The sequence below is a fragment of the Hemiscyllium ocellatum genome, chromosome 37 (assembly GCF_020745735.1).
Source record: "Hemiscyllium ocellatum isolate sHemOce1 chromosome 37, sHemOce1.pat.X.cur, whole genome shotgun sequence".
In the NCBI taxonomy this organism is placed as follows: domain Eukaryota; kingdom Metazoa; phylum Chordata; class Chondrichthyes; order Orectolobiformes; family Hemiscylliidae; genus Hemiscyllium; species Hemiscyllium ocellatum.
In genome coordinates, this window is record NC_083437.1 from 18839874 (window position 1) to 18864188 (window position 24315).

Here is a 24315-nt window from a genome sequence, read left to right on the forward strand (position 1 = left end):
CACAAGCAATGCTGCAGAAGGGCTTTTAACAATAATACAGAAATTTATTACACAAAAGAAATGAAGATGAAATTGAATCAAACCAAACTGTTTGCATGTAACATATTTAAATATAGCAAAACACACTGTAAAATACAATCACATTAAACCCAATAAAAACCATTTATCGTGCTCAGACTTTAGAGAATTTCCTTCTCTTTCTGTGGTTCAGTTTAACTGTGGCTTCAATAATCAGCCTTGGAAAATCTGATAGTCTCTTCCTAGATTCTTCATGTAACTCAGCTGAGACTTCCTTGGCTTCAGATCACCCCAATTAGGCTTTCAAGTCTGAAACTTTTAAAATATACTGCTTACACTGAGGTAACCTCTTCCTTAACAGTCTGCAAACTATCTCCCTTTTGCAGGAACAATTGTTTTACACATCTAATTTCAGTTAAGACTTCTACAAACTGCCCCGAGTTATAGGTGCTACCCCATAGCCCAAAAATAAAAGATTCCAGAATCTTCTATATGAAAACCTAATGGACTACGTTGTTTAGTTCATAGCCTTGTCTGTTCTCCCAATGTAAACAAATCCCCATTACTTTCAAGGAAGACACTAATAAAGTGTTTTAAAATAAATTGCCATGACTACTTGAATACTTACAATCTCACTTCTAAACCCTTATAGATGCATAGAAAACTGTCATGCCATTTAGTTCAAAATTCAAAAATCTAAAAATAAATGATATTAGAAAACATTTAAATTACAGGTGTTACGTCACAGTGATGGACATAAATCTAATTAAAGGCACTCAAAATATAGAATTGCAGACAAGAGAGATTTGAACTGAAATGATAACAGCATATTTACAGACTTGAGAGATGAAAGGGTGCGGAGGAATCATGGATTTTGTTGTTTTAACAAGATTGTAACAGTCCTCCAGGAACTATTAGTAATGATACCTTTCAAAGTGAGCAATAAGGGAAGATCAGTGCTCCAGAGCTTAATGGGAATTAAAGCAAAGGACCAAAAGGTGGGCCTCATAGTTGTTATGAGATAAGTTTGGGGCAGACATGAGAGAAAATTTGAGAGAAACCTAGGTAGGATAGATAACAATGCAAAGCATATATGAAAGGGGTTAAATAGAATAATCCCCAACTTTGCAAAAGTGAGGACTGCAGAAGCTGGAGATCAGAGTCAAGATTAGAGTGGTGCTAAAAAAGCACATCAGGTCAGACAGCATCCGAGGATTAGGAAAATCGACGTTTCAGGCAGAAATCCACAACTTGACCTGGCTTATAAACAATAAACACAAGGGGCAAGATTTAAGAGCCGCAGTATTAAATAGCAATGGTATAAATTGAAAAACAGGATACCGCAGATGCTAGCAATCTGAAATAAAAATAGAAAATTCCCGAAGTACTCAGGTCAAGCAACAGATTGAATGACATACAAACAAAGAACAAGAGTAAGTCACCTGGTCCTGATGTGATTTTAACATCAGTTCAACGTTCCTGCATACTCCCATAATCTTTCATCTCCTTGGTCATGAAGTATCTATCTGGCTCTGCCTTAAAAATATATAAGGCTTCTGCATCCAATGCATTTTGTGGAAGGAAATTCTAAAGACATTTAACCCTCTGTGAGAAAAACTATTTCTTCTTCTCTGTGTTAAATGTGCAACCACTTAGTTTAAAACTATCACCTAGTTCTAGATTCTCCAAAATATTCTTCCACCATCCACCAGGTCAAGTCCTCTCAGGATCCTGTATGTTTTAATTAAGTCACCTTGGACTGTTCTAAACTCCAGAGGACACGGGCTTAGCCTGTTCAGCCTTTCCTGATAAGGCAATCCACTCATTCCAAATATTAGTCTAATAAACTCTATGACAGAAGAGTTATTCTTACAGAACCAAAGAAATGGTAAAGGTACAAGAAAGGAAATGAGAAATGACTAGAGCGACTGTGCTGCTTTCTGAGGAAAAGTGTCAAAGCAAATAAAGAAAATAAACTCTAGGCAGAATGTATGGCCTAAAATTGAAGAATTTAGAATTAAGTCCAAGAAGCTGTGAAGTTCCACATTGAAAGATGAGGCACTGTTCCATAATTTACAGCGCTGTTTCTGTGAAACAAAGAAAAGACATGGCTGCTTCACCTGGAAAATGTGTTTGGGGCCTTCATCATTAAAGAGAGAGGAAATAAAAGTTTTTTTTAAACCATGGGCACCATGAGAAGGGAATGTAGTAATAAGGTGACTGGGGAATAGATCAGGGTTTTACACAGGGAACACTCCCTTCAGAATACTGAAATAGGCAGCTAGGAGATGCTATATTTAATAGTGGCACCTTGCTAGAAGTACAGAAATGGTAGAAAATTATCTGTTTAATACAGAGGCTGGTTGGATGGATAGTGAGGGCAAGTAGCACCCTATTCTGGTTCTTTGAGGGAAAGGAAGAGATGAAGTGAGGGGAAAAGTTGCAGGAGTTTAAGCAGAGGTGTTCAGTGATGGGATGTCCATGGAGAAGAGAAGATGGTAAGGAACAGGGAACTGGAAACTTTTCCACTGACAGGGGCATCAAAAGAGTCATAAATGTTGATGGGGAGAGCTTGGGCAAAGGGAGAAAGAGTCAGCATAGAAAGAAATCCATTCACCAGGACCAGAACTTGGTGAATCCATAGGTCTGCTAGGATAGTGCTGCTTATAGATCTTGGTTGGGAAACTCCTAGTTGAGGGTGGCAGGGGCAGATTACCGGAGGAAATGAGACCAGTGACAACTCTGAAAACAATTACTTGGTATTCATGGTCCAGGTTGAGCTAGGAGGAAGTGTCAGAATGTTGGTATTCAACCCTTCTAAGGCAGAGGTCAATTTGTCAGGCAAAGATGCTATCCCTTGGTTTGATAACAGTATCGGGCTTAGACCTGATAGAATATAGTGCACTCATTCAGAAACAGATCCAAATGAGTAAATTGAGCGGGAGATTGAGGTAAGCAATATCATGCTAGCAGTTCTCAAAGTAATGATCATAATCAACACAGGCCAGAGGGAAAGGTCCAAGTTAGGGGGAGACTATTGACACAAACCACATTCAAATTTTTCCATCAGTGCTGCCACCAATCGGGGAAGTATGGTTCATTACATGCAGAAGAGAAATGTATCAAAATATAAATAAAAAATCAGATGACAAAAATTTAAAAATGAAGTATAGTTTACCTCAGTTACAGTTCTCATCAATGTAGATGTAGTAGGATTTAAAAATGTGTGCCTGTTTCATTTTGCAAAGGCTTTTCATATCCACTAAAGTGAATAAAAGAAATTGTTTTACTAGTCTTATTAATTGCAGAGCATGACCTGGAACCAGAGCGTTTTATGAGTATTATCTGTGTTTGTCTTTTTGGTTTTGTTGAGAACATTTTGGAATAATGTGGCAGTTCTAGTTCATATAAAAAATAATTGCTTTTCCATTTTGTCGCAGAGCTCCACTAGGCGAACACTCTGTTTCAGTCTAACCCATTGAGAGCAGTTCAACATATTTATCTTGGCAAGCAGCTGAGGTTGAAAGAAAGTTCACATCAGCTGGCTCTGCACTTGTCCTTTTGCTACACAGTCTATCTTTTTGGTTTAAACAATACTTTGATCCTAAATATAGTCACCAGAGAGAAATTCTTCTCAAGCCTGCACTTCAAATATTTTTCTTATTATGGTTCATGTGAAAGGGAATAAACTAGAGGAATGTATAAAGATGAACTTTTCAGTTTTCATGGACAAAGAAGTTATTTTAAGTTGCATCTTTGTCAGTCACATTTAACAAATTATAAAAACTGTGGTAATAGTGGGTCTCATCTTATTGTACTGCAATCTATAAAGTGTGAATGTTGATTTACGAACTCTTGAGAAGAAACAGCAATATTTCTTCATTCAATTTTATTCTGAATACAAGCAGTGTTAACTTCATCTATAATTTTGAAGTTGTATTGCAATAACTGGTCAAAACTGTGATGTGACTAGGCTTTTTTATAAATTAGGGGTGACTCTCCAAGCACTGTAAAGTGTTAAGTAAGGCTGTCTTACTGCGTTTGTGTGATGAGCCAGCAGCTGCAGTTTTATGCAGAGATCTGCAGATGTTCCATTTTAAATGGTTTTAGGTTGCATCCAAAATAATTTACAGCACCCTGTTTGTACTACAGTGCATGGAAAGGTCAGTTGGAAATTTATCCCTGTTTGTAAATTATTTGTCCAAACTTCTGTAACATGACTAATTCAGTACATTTATACAAAGATGGAATAATAAAATCAGAATTAGCACAAGAAATGTTTAATAATGGTAAATGTTTTGTTCTGATTCTACTAATTCTGACCTGTAAATTTTGTGCTTCGTACACCTGTTAATTTTCCCAAGGTAATTTCAGTGCAGGTTATAATTTACAAGCTGCTGGGTGTTGGACCAGATACAGATTTTGCATGAGGTCTTCTGGGTGGATGGCGTCCTACTGGTTGGAGTTTACACGTTGCTTTTATATTCCTGTGATCAAGCTATCCAGAGCTGGTTAAGAGGATTTTTTTTTACTGGAGATTCGTAATCACATTGTTTTATTATGTAAGTTATTGTGGGAGGGATCATTGTATTGATAGTATTTTGCTATCTGTTAATGAGTACTAATAGGACTTGATCAGATTTTAATTGAATCGCAAAATTGTGCAAGTGTCTGTGTTCTGGGGAAAAAAATGGTTTTCCCTGCCTTCTTAACCAAGCTTTTGGTTATTTGACATCCATTTTTGTTGCTCATTATCATACTTCATAATACCCTCTGAACTGCCTTAGGACATTAATTTAATCACAGTATAAAAATAATAAGTTGTTGCCATTTAGAGGTTTTGTAGATATAATGTAGGAGAAAAATAGTTTTCTAATGTAGGAGGGAAGCCAACTCAATGTGCAAGTAATCTGGCAAAGAAGTTGCAAAACTAAACAGCGCACATGATCGAAATCTGATCAAATGCAGGCATTCTGCAAATTTGCAGCAAGTCAGTAAGCATCTGATCTACAAAGATGTTACCATTTGGGGTGTGATTCATTCTTTATTAAAGGCTACACCCAGGATACTAATCTTTCAGATGCTGTTTGACCTGCGATCTTACTGTTCTTAAGAAATATTAAAACTAAGGAATGCAGCTTCCATCTATTGGCCACTTTAAAAAATTGCTTGAATGCTGTTGTGCTGCCATTGACTCGAGGTACATGGTCTCAAGCAGCCATTGGCAGCTTAAGTAAACTTTGGTTTTATTCATAGCGCACAGCCATTGCAGTGACTATATAAACATTTAAATGCAACATATTTATGCCTGTATGAGCCCCGTGCATTTAGAATTATTGGCACTGCTGTGGTGTTTAAACCTCTATAAATCACTGCAGCAAAATAAACTGAGTTTCCAGAAACCCCAAAAAATTGTGAATGTCAGCAGCTAGTCCTCTGAATTTGTCCTCTGAAAATTAATCTAGAGTACGTTCTGAAAGTGACTCTCTTGTTCTGATGAGAGAGATTGGTGGACAGGCAGGATGCAAGAAGTACACCTTGGAGGAAGGTATTTTTGCCTGGTTTTAAACATCTCCATTAATACAGTCGAAAATATTTGAGCTTATTTATTTCAGGAAATGTTATGGGATATAATGTCTAAAGTTCCATATGAATAGAGAGCTGCTCTCCATATTTGTACCAATGTCACAAAACTTAGCCTTCTATGTGTCAGATTTGATCACAAGAATTTCATTTACTCTTTAATGGTGGGAATAGTAACTTGAACTATAATCTACATGGCAAAAGGTTGCTGAGAACTCTATTTTACTTGTTTAATTCCACTTTACTGAACATTTATTTACAACCGTTTGAAAAGGCACTTCACCTTCACTTAAGTAGGATGTTCTGTTCTCTTTCTTACAACTGGTGATGTTACTGTCGGACTAAAATAGCTGGTTTGTTTGATCTGCTTGTTTTTACCCGGGGACAGAGTATCGCATCTATGTAACAAACTGTGGCTGCCCTTTGGTTGAACCTGCAAAGGAAGCCAACATTTGGGGTCATTCCAAGTTCACAGTATGGACTTTTGACTGTCCTGTGCATGAACCGGTTTGGGGACCCCTATAGGGATCAGTCACTCAGGCCAGTAACACAAACCAATTTTCATTCAGTATCTGCAGGGGCAAATCCACAGGGGTCGCTCAAGGGAGCTACCAACCTAATCAGGCATCTGTGGAGACAGCCCGGAGGGGGGCCCACTGGGCTACCCAGCTAATCAGACATCCACACAGACAGCTCAGTTGGGGGTTTGCTCCCAGGTTAAGCTGCCAATGTGCTATTGTCAGAATGCATTACTGCCCCAAGCTAATGACGAGGGGGAGCTGATTAAGGACTGGATCTCAGAGAATGTGACAGCAAGAATAACAGAGTCCTCAGGACCCTGTAGATAGTCACGCATTTGTTCAGTCATGCTTAGGAAAAACAGCAACTGGACCTTTTGTTTTCTATACGATATAAAATAGTCAAAGCCTAGCTCAGCCAAATGTCTGCTCAGTAACTTCTGCATGTTACTGAAGTGCCGTAGCGGGCACTGTGAACTGCCCAATTAAACTCCAAGGCTAATTCCACAGCATTGACGCTGATCCGTGAACTGTGCATGTGACAATACCCTTTTTTGTTGCTGTCCGTGGTATTTCCCGGATGTCTAGTGAGGTTGCCAATCAAAAAGTGTAAAGTGTGTTCGCTGAACGAGGAGAGGCTGGGACCTTTCCCTGGAGTGTCGGAGATTGAGGGGTGACCTTATAGAGATATACAATCTCGAGGGGCATGGATAAGACGAATAACAAAGATCCTTTACATAGGATAGGGGAGTTCAAAACTAGAGGGCATAGGTTTAACATGAGAGGGGAAAGATTTAAAAGGAGCCTGAGGAGCGGCCTTTGCACGCAGAGGGTGGTATATATCTGAAATGCAGATATAGTTACAACATTTGAGAGGCATTTAGACAAGTACATGAACAGGAAATATTTAGAGCGATATAGGCCAAGCACCGGCAAATGGGAGTACTTTAATTGTAAAACTTGGTCAGCATGGATGAGTTGGACCAACGGTCTGCTTACATGCTATATTGCACTATGACTTTAAGCTGATGATTCAGCTTATACACAGCCAGAAAGAATGCTAGGCAACATCTGTTTGCTTACAAACACACAGAATACTGAAGAAACCCAGCAGTTCTGGCAGAATCTATAGAGAGGGAAGCAGACTTAATGTTCTGACTCTGATGTGACTTCTTCAGAACTTAAGAAGACAGCCCATAATGGCTGTTTCTCTGGGATAATTTGCTTTTTAAGATTTTCTGCTGATCTGAGGGAAGCTGGGTCTGCCACTGGCCTCATTAAAGTAATGTACTGTAATTTAAAGGGACGAAGAGATTATTGTGCTACTGTCCTGTATGAGACACTCAATATGGCAGCAAATCAGTAGTGGTTTATATTTGCATCTGGCAGACTTTTAGGAAAATTGATGTAGTTCTTGGATGCTCTAGATGCAATATTGTTGGGATTTTTTTTGCCAGATCTTTCCAGTCCTTGCCCTTAGTGAGCACAATAAATAAACTTTAAGTTTGCCCCTAGCATAGTACCCCTCTGAACTCTGTGTCAAAGCTACTTTACTACTACGTATCACTGAATAGTATTAAATTACCAACAAGACGGCATGTTTCTCCCAGGGCAGGATGTGGCTAGATTGCATCTAAACACTTACTAACACATATCCTCACCTCACATCATATTTCAGCCAAAGATTAAACTCCGGAAGAAAAGGTGTAAGGTCTTAGTTAGGCAAGGTCCAAAGAAAATCATTTTTGCTGCGATGATGGTTGTGGAGAAACTGGCAACAATTGTTGATGTGTCATCGCTGATGGCTACAGTTTGGAATTTCTTGGCCACTTTTTTTTAAATAAAAGAAGTTGGGAATGAGTTGCATTTAAATCTTATATTTTATAACAAATAACATACACACCCAGTTTTTTTTAAAGAAAGGTATCAAGTTAAAAGATGGTTAAAATGGAAATATTCCTCAAAGATTGCAAATATTTAGCAACCCAGTCTCTGGTATCAATAAGACCTCACATCATATCTGTCACAATCACATACCAAACGTTTCTTCAAAGTTGCTCATGAACTAGTAAGTTTATAATCTTTTATGTAGGCCACTTTTTAATTTGATTGTTCAACATCTATAATAACCACTATCCCAGTTTTACTTCTAATAAAGTTTGTTTGTTATACTATTGCTGAAAATTACTTAAGTAATAATTGGTAACATTATTAGCCAAAATACAAATATTTAAAGTAAGCAAAGATAACTTTTATGAACGAAAATGAGCATAAGATCAGTCTCTAATTTCTTTGCAGGCATGGCTTGCTTGAAGATTCCCTTTCTGAAGTGATGGGATTGAAACTTGAACTCAAATTAATCAACTACAATGATTTCTGTAGTCAAGCAATTGGAGGTTGCCCTCACGTGTGGACTTGGTACACAGGATAGGTCCTGGGAATGGGTGAAGGTTCCTTTTTTTCACTTTTACTGAACTGTAATTTGTGCTTCTTGGTAATCTGGTTCAGTACAAGAGTCCCTTTTAGTTCATTTGTTTTTGTCCTGGACGCCTTCCTCTGTCTCTTTATTAAGAAGCAGTTGTTGTTGCAAGACATCTGTATTCATTTGGTTTTACTCCACATGGTTGTCCACAATTGCAACAGATTGGTTACAAATGTGAACTTTGATGAATCATTGTTCAACAAAGCAAATTCAACCATGCTAGGATTTCTTATGATACCCTTCCTGTCTCCTGTTAAGCACTACAGAACTTTCAAGTCTTCACACCTTTTGGGGGTTGAATGGACAGTCCTGGAATCCTTGAATTATTTAATGACCCTAGTAACAGACTGTGCTATCTTTAGAGTTAGACCGTAATTGGTCATTTGGCCGTTGGGAGTAATTTGGAAGACTCCTTGTGCAGAATCTTATAGAGACCTGAAAAAGTGGACTATAGTGGGAAATGTGGCCGAATTGAATGAGGCCTATCTTGACAGGAACAACTTGCTGTATCTTTCAACTAGGTTCAAGGCGTTTTGTGTGAGATTCTCGCCAGGGAGCAGTGAATTAACAAGTAGACCACTGCTTGTTGTTGACCTTATTAACTGCACATCTTGTCTTCTTAGTATGCAGCTTTCTATCGTATCATTCTCCACAAGCAAACTAGATGCTGAGAATCCTGACATGGAATCTAGGCTGGATACCTGGCAACTTCAGCTAACCACTAGCTCCAAAAGACCTCCATATTGGACATAGCTTCTCAGGACATGTTCCAAGGGCACCAGATACACACACCCCAACTCCTCAGACATTGGCATCCTGACAGTTGCTATCCTTGAGAACTTTCATGGCACACCTCCAATCCACATGTAATTACCACTTCAGTGCTGTACCTTTGGCAACAATCATTGTGTTGCTGCAACAAAGGCATATTCTTGAGTACAGTGTCTCCAGCTTATGGACTGCACCAAGCTGCATCTTCCCGGCTGTTAGTTTGTTCTCTTCGCGCTTACCCACTTTGAACCGACTTGAATGCATCCCTGCATTGCCTTTTTATGCCTTGTCCTGCAGCCAGAGATACCACAGTTCGTTACTGTGCCATTCAGTGTAGACACAAAACCAAGAAACTTGCCATGCAGTCAGCAATCTTCATTCAAGGGGGTACCAACATAGCAAGTCAAGGGCACTCCAGGAACAGTCCAGGGGGCTGGAGACAATTAGATTAGATTAGATTAGTTACAGTGTGGAAACAGGCCCTTTGGCCCAACAAGTCCACACTGACCCTCCAAAGAGCAACCCACCCAGACCCATTCCCCTTCACCTAACACTTTGGGCAATTTAACATGACCAATTCACCTGACCTGCACATTTTTGGACTGTGGGAGGAAACCGGAGCACCCAGAGGAAACCCAAGCAGACACTGGGAGAATGTGCAAACTCCACACAGACAGTTGCTTGAGGCGGGAATTGAACCTGTGCCACCGTGCCATCCAAGTTAGTCAGTTACTCGGGGCATTCACAGTCAGAATCCTGTCCACAAAAAATAATGATCAGAATATTGGGCAGCTCATCATCTGTCTTATCTATTTCTGCACTACTGTTATCTGCTTTCCTTTTGGCGTGAGAAGAGAGGGGCAAGTATTCAGGGCTGTGAAAGTGGACAGCACAGCTGTTATTGTTCATGCAGGTGGGAGGTACCCTGAATGAGTGAGTATGCAGCACAGAGGGCACTGTCTGGGTTTGAGAGGGTGACAAAAAGTAAAGGAAAATGTTACAGTGAGATTGGTTGAAAATGAGCCTTGGTGGGACGCAGGGTAGAATCAGCGATAGAGTAAATGCTCGATATTAAAGAGAAAATGGTGGACCTTATGCTAGCTGAGTTGGGTTGAGACATTGATCTCCTTCCTACATTGCTCTGTCTCCCTCCAGAGACTGCACTGACCCAGGTCGCAACCTCAGACCAGGATGGCATGAAATGGTGTTGTGATCTCCTTTGCTTGTCCTGGAGAAGAAAACATCACACATCTGTGCCATCCCGTTCACCAGGACCTCCCAGTCCCTGCCCACAATGTGGGGTGTCAATTTTCTCTTGTCTGGGGTGGGGGTGTTGAGGGGAACAAAATGTCAGGCGATGAGCAGGGCAGCTCTGTGCGGATTTGAGCTGTTGTCTTTGTCCAGGTGTGTTGCGAGCTTTTAGAGATCGTGCTGAGTCCAGGTTGTCAGGTTATTCTCAGAAATGATGAATTGTTCCAAGTACAACAGGAGGTAGAATCAGATGAGAGGAGTGCCTCAGGACATAATAAGTAGTTAATGAGGTGTGTTTGGTAAGAGGTGTTGAGAAAACTTTCTAGGTTTTGTAGAGAAAAGTCTTCCATGAGCCCCAGCAGAACTGACGCTTATCCAATTCTGTCCCTTGTGTCCAAATTTAAATAGGTTAGCTCTTGTTCCAAAATATATAATATTATAACTACATCACATTAATAATCTCTATAATCAATAATACTGTGTTTGGAGGTCCCTAGTTCTTAATTCTATGCAGACAGTAATTGACCTAAGCGCACTCCACTTATGGACGCTAAGATAAAATATAGGTCAAAGAAACACGCAGGGTAATCATTCCCTACAGTAGAAAGCTTTGAAGCCAGCTTTGTGTGTATTTGGAAAAAGAATGTGCAGTGTGCTTACTGTCAATTTTGTCAAAGTAAAGGAAGACAGCTCACTGATATGGGAAAGTATAGTACTACCATGATTTTTGTGTGAATATGCAAAAGTTGTGATGATTGTTAAAATTGTTATGCGGTATTACGAAAACAATTTAGCAATTTATATCTAGCATTGTTTTACTCAGTGTTTTCCTACTGTCTTTTTTTAAAGTTGAGAGACCAATGGAGAATAAATATCTAGTTCATATCACAAAGGACATCAATACTACGCCCCTTAGCTACACATTGGTGTAGTTAGTTATTGACTAATATGTCAATTCTGCCACTCAAGGGCTGGGAAGCACTTATGGACACAGTTCAATAACTGAATACTTGGGGCTAAATGGAAGGAGTTGTCTGTAATCTCAAAGGCTCCTTTTCCCCAAAGGACAGTGGAGGCTCAGTCGTTGAGTATAATCAAGACAGAGTGATTTAAAAAATCAAAGTATATGGAGACAGTGAAGAAAAATTTCATTGAAGTATTTCAACCGTGAGTTCATTGAATGGCAGAGCAAGCTGAAAGGGCTAATGGACCTACTCCTGCTCCTGTTTCTAAAGGTGGTCTTTCTTTTCTGTCATGACTGTATGATTGTGCGAGAACCAAGAAAAGTTAAACTACATTGACCAGTCCTCAGATATATTCCAAATGATTGAAGGATAATTGATAACAAGATAAGTCTTTTGAATCGCTGTCCTCCATGTGGTGTGGTAGCTAGTAAGCACCTCTGCTGGAAATGTGGTGAACGACAGCACATCAATGCATTCAGGCTTGTCCCCCTCATAGTGGGACTCCTAGAAGAATTACATATTTTACTTACTGAAGAAGCGTTCTGGTTATTGCGAAAGATAAGGCAGGGGAGGCTTGTGTGAATTATAAACTGCTTGGTGAGAGAAAGCAGAGAATCATGTTTTCTTTGGAAGCGAGATCAGTGTAAAGGCTCCTACTACTATTTATATATGTTAATAATCTACACTTGTCATACAGGCTAAAACTGAAATTTGTGAACAATGCAAAACTTGATAGTATTACAAGCAGTGAAGAACATAGAATTAAACTTCAAAAGAACATGCTGGTGGAATACACTGACTAGTGACAGATTAGGCTTGGAACAGAGAAGTGTGAAATGATTCATTTTTGTAGGAAGAACATAAAGAGGTGAAATAAAATAAAGGATACAACAATGAAGGAGCAGAGGGACCTGTTGCATGTATACCCACAAATTATTCAGAGTGACAGAGAGAACAGTTAAGAAAGCACACAGGATTGCAGGCAATTTATGTTACATATTTGTAAATAGCAATGTATAAAAGCCAGAAAGTTACATTAAACTTTGTATAAAGGACTTGAATATTGCATCTAGTTCTGGGTACCACACTTGAGGAAGGATGAAAAGGCATGAGAGTAGATGCCAAAATAAATTGTAAAATTGGTTCCCAGGGTGACAAGCTTCCATGCCATTGACTGGAGAAGGTAGGGCTGTCCTCTTTGGAGGAGAAAGTTGAAAAAGAGTTTTGAGAGGAACGTTCACTATCATGAGAAGTCTAGACACAGTAGATATGTTCTAATTGGTGACAAATTGAGAACCAGAAGATACCATTTTAAGGTTGTGGGCAAAAGAAATGTTTAGGATTTGAATTGCACTGCCTGAGTGTGTGATGAAGATAGATTGCAGACTTGGTTGTGACTTTACAGCAAGAATTGGGTCATCTGAAAATGAAACATTTACAAGGCTACAGGAAAATGTAAATGAGTGCTACTAAATGAATTGCCAGCAAAGACATGATGGCCAGTTGACTTCCTCTTGTGCAGTAACCATTCAATGATTGGGCCCAATGACCTGTTTCCACGGTCTAAAGTCTACATTTAAAATACTGCTATTTACGGTCAAGAAAAGAACTAAATGTAACAGTTTATTTCAATGGAAATGCTTGCTATTCCTTGGTTGAGTGTTATCTTTGCCATTATAATTCTGTTTACACAGGAAGTGTAATATAGGAGAGGATGGCTTTGAAAGGCCTGAAACTAAATGGCAAAAGCATGCAATGTTATACTGAAGGCATCAGATTCAGTTTCAACACAGCACCTCTACATTGAATTGCTATAGCAACTGGCTTTCCATTGACATTTTGATCCAGTGCTGTTTCCCATTGACTCCACTCCTGTCCAGTGTACAATGTGGTGAATATGAATTCAGAGGCCCAACTGCTGCGTTTTTATACCAGATCTGTGGGTTCCAGTAAAAAGATACAAGTCTTCCAGAATCTGCCCTGAACATTTACAGTATAAAAGTGCATTGGAACTATGGCTATTTGTCATGATCACAAAGCATTTTAAAAATATTTTCGATGATTGGCCTTTATATTAATGCTAATGGGATTTCTGACCAAGATTCAGGTCACGTATAGCCTAATGGGCTGGGTATCCATTTTTTTTTAAATGCTTTTTTCAATTGTGTGAACTGAACACATATTTGAAATGGCTAATAACTACACAGTGCTGATATTTGGAAATCTATGACCAAATGTCCATCAACATAATTGCGGTAGTTTTATCTATTGCTGGGGTACACAGATTTATTATTATTTAGACATTTAAGTGGGATTATAAAACAGTCATTTTTCTGAAGAGGATTATTTTTGAGAAAATTCTGAATTGATCTGGATATCTGGATGTAAAACACTGCACTGGTGTACTCCTTTTTATCAGCCATAGAATATGAGATGTTTGAGGCTCCATTTTCTCCACATTCACAATATTTCTCACCCCGCTCCTTCCAAAGACAATGGTTACTTCAAGTGTATATTGAGTTTTGTTGGCTCACTTTAAATAAACTTGCTGTCATGATTTTTTTTAATATTGGACATTTTCATAAAACAAACTTCTGAAGGATTGCCTGTACATGGAAATGCAATCTTCCCTACTTTGATGACGAGAATTGGTTTTAAATATTTGCCATTTATTTTTCCTTCTCAAATGATGCACATTTACTAATTTCTCCTGAATTGTTTGGCTTTATGGAGCATCAACTTAAGATCTCTTCCTGTTCCACCTTGTGGGTAGGTTACAGCACAGGTCATTTGAAGTGAGAACTCTGGCAAATATTCCTTTTCTTATATTATGAACTCTGTAATTGAGATCAGTGATTTCCAGACCAGACGGCTATCGCATTGATACATCATGACATTCAGCTATTCACTGGACAGGGCCATTAAGAGAGCTGTTCTATGGAATCTTTGTGAACTAAGGGAATATTTTGTGAAAATTAAATCTCCACTTGTGGCATTAAGGACATCCAGATTTAAAAACTTGTCCTTCCTCCATGTGGACTCTTCGAAAAAGTCAGCAATTCTGTACTTTCCACATGTTCAGTGTAAAGAACTGAAGCAATGAGGTGCAAGTTTTTCATTTTCCAAAGTAAGATGAAGAGAGAATTTGAAAAAGGAAACATATTTGATAAATATTTTAAAAATTGCCTTTCATTGTTATTTTCTGCAAGGGGATAAAGTAATTTGATGACTTGTGAAAGCATTTTGAATCTTTTAAGAATAACAGATGGATGGTTCCCCCTTCTCTCATTCCTTACACTTCTCAAATATTTTTACTGCTCTTGTTTAGGTCAAAATCCAGGAAGGCATTCAGTTCTTTGTGGCTGTAGGATTTTGCTGTTGAGCATAGGTTATGTTTAAGTTGAATTTTTTATCATTCTGAGACTAATGTTAAGTAGCAACTCCTAAAGACAAGCAAATCTTATGCAGAATCTAGGAAGACCCGATTAGAAACCTTGCCAGAAATGTGAACCTTGACGCTGCACCAAAGCTGAATGAGTTTTCCAAATCTGACTTGTTTGGGTATTAGAATTTTTATGGCTTCAGACATTTGTAGCTTAAAGAGTGTCTTTTGTTAACTTCTGTCTGCACTGATGTTTTGGAACATTTTCACCTTTTTTGATACCCCACCCATACTAGAAAGTTGACTTGAATTTTCTCATTGCCTTTTTAAAATGAACCGTGATTGTAAAAATTGTGATTTTGCTAAATGTCTTATTTGCCTGTTTTAAAAATAGGTCAATGAAATTCTCTTTGTCTCTTCAAAAAAAAGTTTCATTTTGGCAAACTCCACATTTTTATTTTTTTAAATGGTGCTTGCATTATCTGTTGGTATCCTGTCAGATTGTGGGTGAAATCCCATCTCAGCATCGCCATGCATTCAAGACAAAATTCTACATTGTCAGTTGGGACACTATTCAAAGAGCAAGTAGTTCTACTGATTTCTCAATCAGCATATCTCCCTTGAATAATATTGCCATCAACACCTCATCGCTGTTTTGTGCTCATTGGTGCACAAAATAATTCCTGTCTTCCCTGAAAAGCAGCTTTAATTCGTTCTTTGTGAAGTGCTTTAGGCATTTGAGGAGTGTGATAAGGCACCATGTAAATGCAAATTCTTTTTAAAAAAACACGAAAAGACACCTGTAAGCTAACAGCACTCTCGAAAGAGAGGACTGCTTGGTCACTACTTGTGATAAAAATTCATCCGTTAACACTTACGTTGACAACTCAGTAAAAGTGTAAACACTCCAAAATTTTTAAATGCACTTGTAGGAATTTTGTTGACTTATATGATGGCTTGTTCATGGCAAAGTTCCTAGTACCTAATGACCAATGTAATTATCCTCTGTGATGGGGTAAAAGATTACATGTGTAAGAGAGGTGGATTGCATTTAGTAAATTCCATTCAAAATACCACGACCCTAGGCAGTCAATATCAGCAATAGCTTTAACTGTGGTCTGACTTTTTCCACCTGGGATGTTGAGACTGACTAAAATGTTTCTGCCTCAAATTCAATAATCTAATACAGATCAGATTTGGTTCTGGTTTATGTGTCTCTGTGCAAAAGGTGTTTTTAATCAAGTGACCTTCCCTTATTTCAGACGAGATCCTTCGAAGAGGCTGCACTTGAAACTCCTAGTTGGTCATTACCACGTTCAATAATTTTTCTGACTTTCTATCCAGCATCAAACTTGCTGGAGGGTGCACTATAATCACAATATAGCCTTCATGTTTGGAACGTAACCTAATCATTTTGTAGGAGATTTCAACATGCAATAATTGCCATGTAAACTATTGAACTCTGAAAGTAACAATGTAGAACAGCTGTTGGAACAGTATTCTGAAAAAGCTCCCTCATTGTTGAACTATTAACTGTCGTCTTTGGAGTAGCTGCGTCTGCTTATAAGAGGTGAACTTTTCACCTGTTATTAATTTTTTTTAAGCAGATTTAAGTATGGCAATGCAGTTTTTAAAAATGTACCAGCTGTCATACTGGTGAGGAAGGTAGGGGTTGCTGACATGTTGCGGACAGTGGGGAAGCAGTCATATATACAGGTCTTGTTGACATTTAGTCCAGGCAGTCCATGCTGAGCTCAAAACCAAGAAAAACCATTGCTATTGTTTTTATTGGCTGACTATTCAGAGTCCAATCAAACTGCAGACAGACTACAATGTTCAGATAAGCAGTGAATAAATGGACATTGCGCAAATGTCAAGTTACGTCAAGCATAATATTTCTGGAATGATTGGGCTAATTTTTTCTCAGTTTTTTTCCTCCCTTTTCTGAAGGAGCTGCAGTTCCATCGGGTTTATCCCACTTCAGTAATGTATCCAAATAGGCAGTATTCATGGGAAACTTGGACAATGAGCACCTATGGGCATGTAACCGCAGTAGATCACATGAGCTAATTTAATGTTGTTCACGCCAATCCTGTGCAAATGTAGATTTTCTAACCAAAATTAGCAAACCATCACTAAGAGGCTGTTGAATATTTCTCGTCAGCCTAAGAACATTGTGGCCCATCGCTGAAACTGTAACCCCAGCAGAGATCCACTGAGAAAGCTGCCTTTACATTGTTCACGATCTGTGGCCGTGATGCCAGTTCCAGGCTAATCAGTCATGTACATAGAAAAACTTGCTGGAATAAATAACGTATGAAATAAAAACATCTCACACCAAGTTTGGGTCTAAGTCTTTCCATGTGCATTACACATCGAGAAGCATGTTTGTTGTCTACATCTTGGATTTCTTTAGAATACCTGCAGTACTGTATTTTTTTAAATTGCAGTGGAGAAGGAAGAATAGGTTAGAGCATGTGCAGTGTAAGCAGGAATGTGAAGCTGGTCTGGAGTCTTTAGGGGTTGCCCAGAAAAGCATAGCATTTACTAACCATAAGCCTGTGGAAGAGAGGAAAGTTTCATTGTTGATAGTAGGAATTGTAAATCCAGTGGCTGATAAGTTTAAGCATGTACACGTTGACAACTTTCAGTTTTGCCTCTATTTATGGATTGAGGCATTAAGGATCAGAGAATGCCACTCCCTCCTAAAAGATTCTTTGCATCCTGTATAATTTCCTTGTCACGTCTCCCATGCTTTGTAAATATGCCCTTCTGGCTATAACTAAGATCAGGAATTCATCGCTTAGGGAATTGTACAGAAATCTTTAGCTGTTTGCACATCCATTATCACGCACTGTGTAATTTGGTCTGAGAGAGATGCTGGTAACTCCTATTACTCTTTACTTTCAAATACAGCCATCCATAATAATGGCATTGAAAATTAACTGTTGTTAGAATTGGATTCTAAATCTAGGGCGTATTTTGGATTTTGGTGTTTAACACTGAGCCAGGGGATGGAAATTTCCTGGATTCGTGATGGTGAGCTTATATTAAAAAACTGAGATTTCCAACATATGTAAGAATAATAGGGGATTTTAACTTTCCAAACATAGACTAGAACTGCAATAATTTTAAGGGCTTGGATGTGGAGAAGTTGGTTCAATGAGTTCAAAAAAAATTATCTTTTTCAATTTTTGATGTACCTTTGTGCTAAGGATCAAAACTTAACCTTCTCCCTGGAAATAAGACAGGCCAAGTGACTCATGTGTTAGTGGGGGAGCACTTTGGGTCACGTGATCATAATTCTATTAGTTTTAAAATAGTTATGGAAAAGAAATAGGCCTTGTATAAAAGTTAAGGTTCTAAATTGGAGTAAGGTAAATTTTGACAGTATGAGACAAGATCTTTCAAAAGTTGACTAGCAGAGGCTGATTGCAGGTAAAGGGGCAAATACGCAAATGGGAGGCTTTCAAAAGTGAGATAACAAGAGTTCAGTGGCAATGTGTTCCTGTTGAAGTGATGGGTAAGGCTGGTAGAGTGGGGAATAGTGGATGAATAGAGATATTAAGGCTCTGGTCAAGAATAAGAAGGAAGTACATGTAAAGTAGAGACAAATGGGATTAAGTAAATCTCCAAGGCAGAAGTGGGTACCTCGGATGCTGTCTGACCTGCTGTGTTTTTCCAGCACCGTTGTAATCTTGACTCAAGTGAATCTCTTTTAGAGTACAAGGGGAGTAGGGGCAGTGTTGAGAGGGAAATCAAAAGGGCAAAAAATGGATATGAGCTAGCCTTGGCAGATAAGGTTAAGGATAATTCAAAGGGATTCTAAAGAACATTAAGGACAAAAGAGCAATAAAGGAGAGAATAGGGCCCTTTAAAAGTCAACAAGGTAGTCTATATGTGGAATCATGGGAGATGGGAAAAATACGAAACAAATGTTTCATGTCAGTATTTACAATGCAGAAAGACATGGAAACTCGAGAACTTGAGGGAAATAAAATTGAGGTTTTCAAATCACTCCACAGTGCAGAAGAGGAGGTGCTAGAGGACTTAAAAGTTTAAAGGTAGATAAATCTCCAGAACCTGATCAAGTGTATCCCAGGACATTGTCGAAAGTTAGGAAAGAAATTGCAGGTCTCTAGCAGAGATATTTGTAACATTTACAGCCATGACTGAGGTTCTGGAAGACTGGAGAGTGGACAATGTGTGCCTTTACTTAAGAAAAACTACATGGAGAAGCCTGAGGCCTATAGATCAATGCATCTGAACTTAGTAGTGAGAAAGTTGTTGGAGGGGATTCTGAGTGACGTGATTTACATGCATTTCGAAAGCAAGGATTGATTAGGGATAATCAACATGGCTTTGTACTTGGGCAATCATATTGCACAAACTTTATTGCGTTTTTTTGTAAGATAAATAGATAGATAATTGGTAGATAAGTGGTAGATATTGTCCATATGGGCTTTATTAAGACCTTTGACATGGTTTCACATGGTAGACTGGTTAGTAAAGTTAGATCACATGGAATTCAGGGAGAGCTCACCAATTGAATACAAAATTGCATTTACAGTAGGAGATAGGGTGGTGGTGAAGTGTTATTTTTCAGACTGGAGGCCTGTGACAAGTGGTGTTCCACAGGGATCGGTGCTGGCTTCACTGTTGTTTGTCATTTTATATAAACAGTTTGGATGAGAATTTAGGAAGTGTGGTTAGTAAGTTTGCAGATGACACCAGAACACCAGGTAGTATAGTGGACAGTGAAGAAGGTGTTATCTAAGATTGCAAAGGGATCTTTGCCTGTGGGCTGAGTAGTGGCAGATGGAGATTAATTTAGATAAATTTTGGTAAGACAAACAAGGGTAGGACTTGTACAGTTAATGGAAGGGCCCTGGGTAGTGTTGTCGAGCAAAGACACAGGGGGTTGAGATACATAGTTCCTTAAACATGGCATCACAGTTAGAAAATGTGGTGACAAGGGCTTTGGCACGCTTTCCTTTGTTGCTCAGATCATTGAGTATAGTAGTTGGGACGTCATGTTGTGGTTGTACAGGATGTTAGTGAGGCCCCTTTTTGAACTGTGTACAGTTCTGGTCGGCCTGCTATAGGAAGGATACTGTTAAATTGGAGAAGGTGCAGAAAAGATTTACAGGAGTTTTACCGGGACTGAGGATTTGAGATGAAAAGAGTGGCTGGGTAAGCTGGGACTTTTTTCATTGGAGCGTAGGCGTAGGAGGTTGAGAGGTGACCTGAGGTGTATAAAATCATGAGTGGCATAGATAAGGTGAATAGCAAAGGTCCTTTTCCTACAGTAGGGGATTTCAAAACTAGAAGGCATAATTTTAAGATGAGAAAGATTTAAAAAGGACCTGAGGGGCACCTTTTTCCACAAAGAGTTGTTTGTGTATGGGATGAACTGCAAGACGAATTGGTAGATGCAGGTACAGTTACAATATTTGAAAGAGATTTGGACAGGTACATGAGTAGGAAAGGTTTAGAGGGCTATGGGCCATCTGCAGGCAAATGGGACTAGTCTAGTTTGGAGACTTGGTCATATTGCCAGCATTTTCCCAGCTGATAGAACACACCAACCCTCGGCCACAATCAGAGACGATCTTATCCACGAAGGCAGCGTCCTTGTAGCAGATCAGTGAAGTCTTTAAATCCAGAGTGTAAAAAGAAAGCCTCTTGTTGGAAAAGTACCACCTGTAGCCCAAGCACCTGTTGACATGGAAGTTTCCTCTCCAATTTGATAGAACTACTGCCTTAACCACTCTGAAATTTTGAAGTTTTGCCTCTGATGGCACTACTTTGTTGAAGTTCATTCATAGCGTATGAAGTAGGCCAGTTATGAAGCTGCCTCCTGGCATGTGCAGACTAGACCTGCACCCAGTCAGGTGCTGGCAGTGTGCGGTTTCCTGCACAATTATTCCAACTATGTTGGACAGAGAGAAAGTGGCTCTGTTTTACTGAGAGGGAGCGGGATGTCCTGATGGATAGAGAGATGCCAACAGTCTCAGCTCAGGAGTGTGTCCTGTGGTTTTGGTGTCTGCTGTCTGAGATAGAGGGCAAGATGAACAAGCATCGAGTTGGTCCCACCAGGTGACCACTCTGATGTTCACATCAGGAATTGTCAGAGTTTGGTTTCTATCAGCCACTTGAGAATGGGAAACTGCATCTCAGTGAGACATGATGGCACAATATGAGGATGTTTATGTAAACTAATCCATGTAAATAGGCTTCTCATACCTCACTAGGGGCGATCTCATCTGACTATTCAACACTTGGTTGGAAAATGGGACATTTTACTTTTGTCATCAGGAAACTCCTTATAGCCAATCTTATGTAATTCTTCCAACTTTCTCACTCGTGCCTGGAAGATTCTGCTGTGTGTTTTTATTGTATTTGTCAGTGAACTGATTTAGCTTTGAAAATTTTAAACGTAAGTTCTCCAATTGCTGAATTGTAGGGACCAGGAGGGTTTGCATTTACACCAATATATACTCCTAGCAGAGAAATATATGAAGCAGATCCATGCAGGCATATAACAGCTTGTAACTATAACTTTTTAAGTAAATTCTGGAAAATAATTTAAGTAAATTTACTGGGAAAATTTCATTGTAACTATTTGTATTAGATCAGTTATGAAGGAAATAGGGAAATATTAATTCAGAAATTGTCTCCTAAATTTGGTGTGAGTTTGGATAATGGACTTAGGATTCATTGAGTTTTAGTGTCTTGCTGTCTGATTTTTAAATTGTAGTTTTGTTTTTCCTCTCTCTCTCAGTTTGCTGGGACTCTATCAGATGGATTGGGAAAGACAATGGACACAAGACATCAGGCTGAGCGTGAATCTATCCGCTATCAAGCAATGACCAGCGGTGAGCACCTTGTGGCTGGAATTCAGGGCCTAGCTCATGGTGAGTATGTGGAAGAGGCAATTATAGTTCCCTTTGCTGGTGTAAGTGATTAAAGATTCTGAATTAATAATGGTTAAAACAAAGAACTGCTTCTGTGTATTCTGTCCAGCAGTGGGCATGTCATTTTCAAGGATGTATTTTAACCATTCCTATAGCTTTTGAGATGAATTTTTTGTTTACAATGGAATCTTTCATTGGTCATAGCCTGCTCTGCAGCTGAATTTTTAACATTAGGGTTGTCATGCTCCATAATGATTGAATTTCAACGTAATGCATTTCAGATGTCCTGTCCTCAGAGACAGAAGTTCTTTGTAAGCAGAAAGACCATTTTTTCCTCGTTTATTCACCCTCCACACACACTTCAGAATATTTGCCATTGTGCAGAGTGGAAAATCACTTAGAATACTGACTGTTAAAATTACAGTTTAGCTGTTTTAATCCTTGCCCGTCAAAAGATGAAATCTTTTCCCAAATCTGAGATGAATCTTTTTGTTTGGTGTGCTGACTTGCACTGTATGTATACAAAGAGAACAAAATTAGTTCCTTTGTTGTTTTATTTTTACTAGTTAGTAGTTTTTGACTTCTCTTCATTGGGTAGTGGTTTTCAGTTTCCATTTTATTTGTCATTTTAAAGACGGCTTTGTATGATTACAGCCATTTTAGTTACAGATGAACCTTCTTCGACCCACCAATAGGTACTGCAAAATTTGTCACAAGTATTGTGTAACCATAGTCCTGTGACTTCCATCACCATGAAATGCCTCTGTGTATGGAGGCTAGGGCAAACTTGAATAAAGACTTCGTCAACTTGACCAACAGAAATAAATCTCCTCCATCAGTATATTGTGTTGTTGCAGTGAGAGCTAGAGATCCAGTGGTCCCCTAAATTTTTCCGACTCATTTGTTTGCTGTTTCTCACTGCCATGCTGTTCCTTCACAACATAATTTGAAAACTTTGCCAACACTTAGCTCTACCTCACCATCACTGCTGTTAACCACAACATTGTCTCTAAGTTGTCATGTAGCTTGACCAACATTCAATGATGGATGAGCTGAAATTCCCACCAACTAAATGTTGTGAAGACCCAAAGCCAATGTCTTTGGATGTAGCGCTTAATGTTTACTCTCACCATAAGACTTAGGAGCAGAATTAGGCCATTTGGCCCTTCAGGTCAGCTCTGCTCATGGTTGATATGTTCCTCAAACCCATTCGTTTGCTTTCCCCCATAACCTTTGATCATCTTACTGATTTTTTAACAACCCTATCTCTCTATCTCTGTTTTAAATGCACTGTGACTTGACCTCCACAGCCTTCTGTGGCAATGAGTTCCACAGGTTCACCACCTTCTGGATAAAAAAATTCCTCTTCTGGTCCTATTCTCTCCTACTAGAAGAAATATCTTCTCTATGTCCACTCTATCCAGGCCCTTCAGTCTTCTGTAAGTTTAAATCAGATTGTTCTCATCCTTCTAAACACCATTGAGTATAGACAGAGAGTCTTCAAACACTGCTCATATGTCAAGCTCTTCATCCCTAGGATCTTTCTTGTAAGCCTCCTCTAGATTCCCTGCAAGGCCAGTACATCCTTCCTTAGATACAGGGCCCAAAACTGCTGACAATATTCCGAATACAGTCTTGGCATTTGTATTCTAGCCCTCTTGAAATGAATGCTGACATTGCATTTGCCTTCCTAACTGTCAACTGAACCTTCATGTTAACTCTGAGAATCCTGAACTAGGACCTTAAAGTCACTTTGTGCTTCAGTCTTCTGAAGTCTTTTCCCATTTAGAAAATAGTCTATGCCTCTATTCTTCCTACCAAAACACACAATGTCTCACTTTCTGACATTGTATTCCAACTGGCACTTTGCCCACTCTCCTAGCCTGCCCAAGTCCTTTGGCATCCACCAGTCGCTCCATTTATCTTTGTCATCTGCAAACTTAACAAAATGCCCTCAGTTCCTTCATCCAGATTGTTAATGTAGAACATAAAAAACTGTCCGAAGTGACCCCTGCAAAACTCCATTCGTCACAGGCTGTCATCCTGAAAAGGCCCTTTTACCCCACCTACCCTTTCTGCCCGATAGCCAATTCTCTATCCATACCAGTACCTTGTCTCTAACACCATGGGCTATTATCTTACTTAGCAGCTTCCTGTGCAGCCCCTTGTCAAAGGCCTTCTGGAAATCCAAACAGATCAGGTCCACTGGCTTTCCTTTGTCTAACTTGGTCGTTACCTCCTCAAAGATATCTAACACATTTGTCAGGCATGGCCTCTCCATGACAAAACCATGTAATTCCAAAAACTCCGCAATCTCATCCTTAATGATGGACTCTTAACATCTTAACAACGACCAAAGTCAGGCCAACTGGCCTATAATTTCCCATCTTATTCCTCCCTCCCTTCTTAAACAGGCATTTACAGTAGC

The 24315-nt window shown here is 39.2% G+C and overlaps 1 protein-coding gene across 4 annotated transcripts in view; it reads left to right on the plus strand.

The window, feature by feature from the left end:
* Positions 1–24315, plus strand: part of vps13d (vacuolar protein sorting 13 homolog D) — a 296748-nt gene that overhangs the window by 229199 nt on the left and 43234 nt on the right. For all 4 annotated transcript variants that reach the window (XM_060852296.1, XM_060852292.1, XM_060852293.1 and 1 more), the window contains one exon: positions 21755–21887. In XM_060852296.1, the coding sequence (XP_060708279.1) occupies positions 21755–21887 (133 nt within the window). The remainder of the gene's footprint in view (positions 1–21754; positions 21888–24315) is intronic.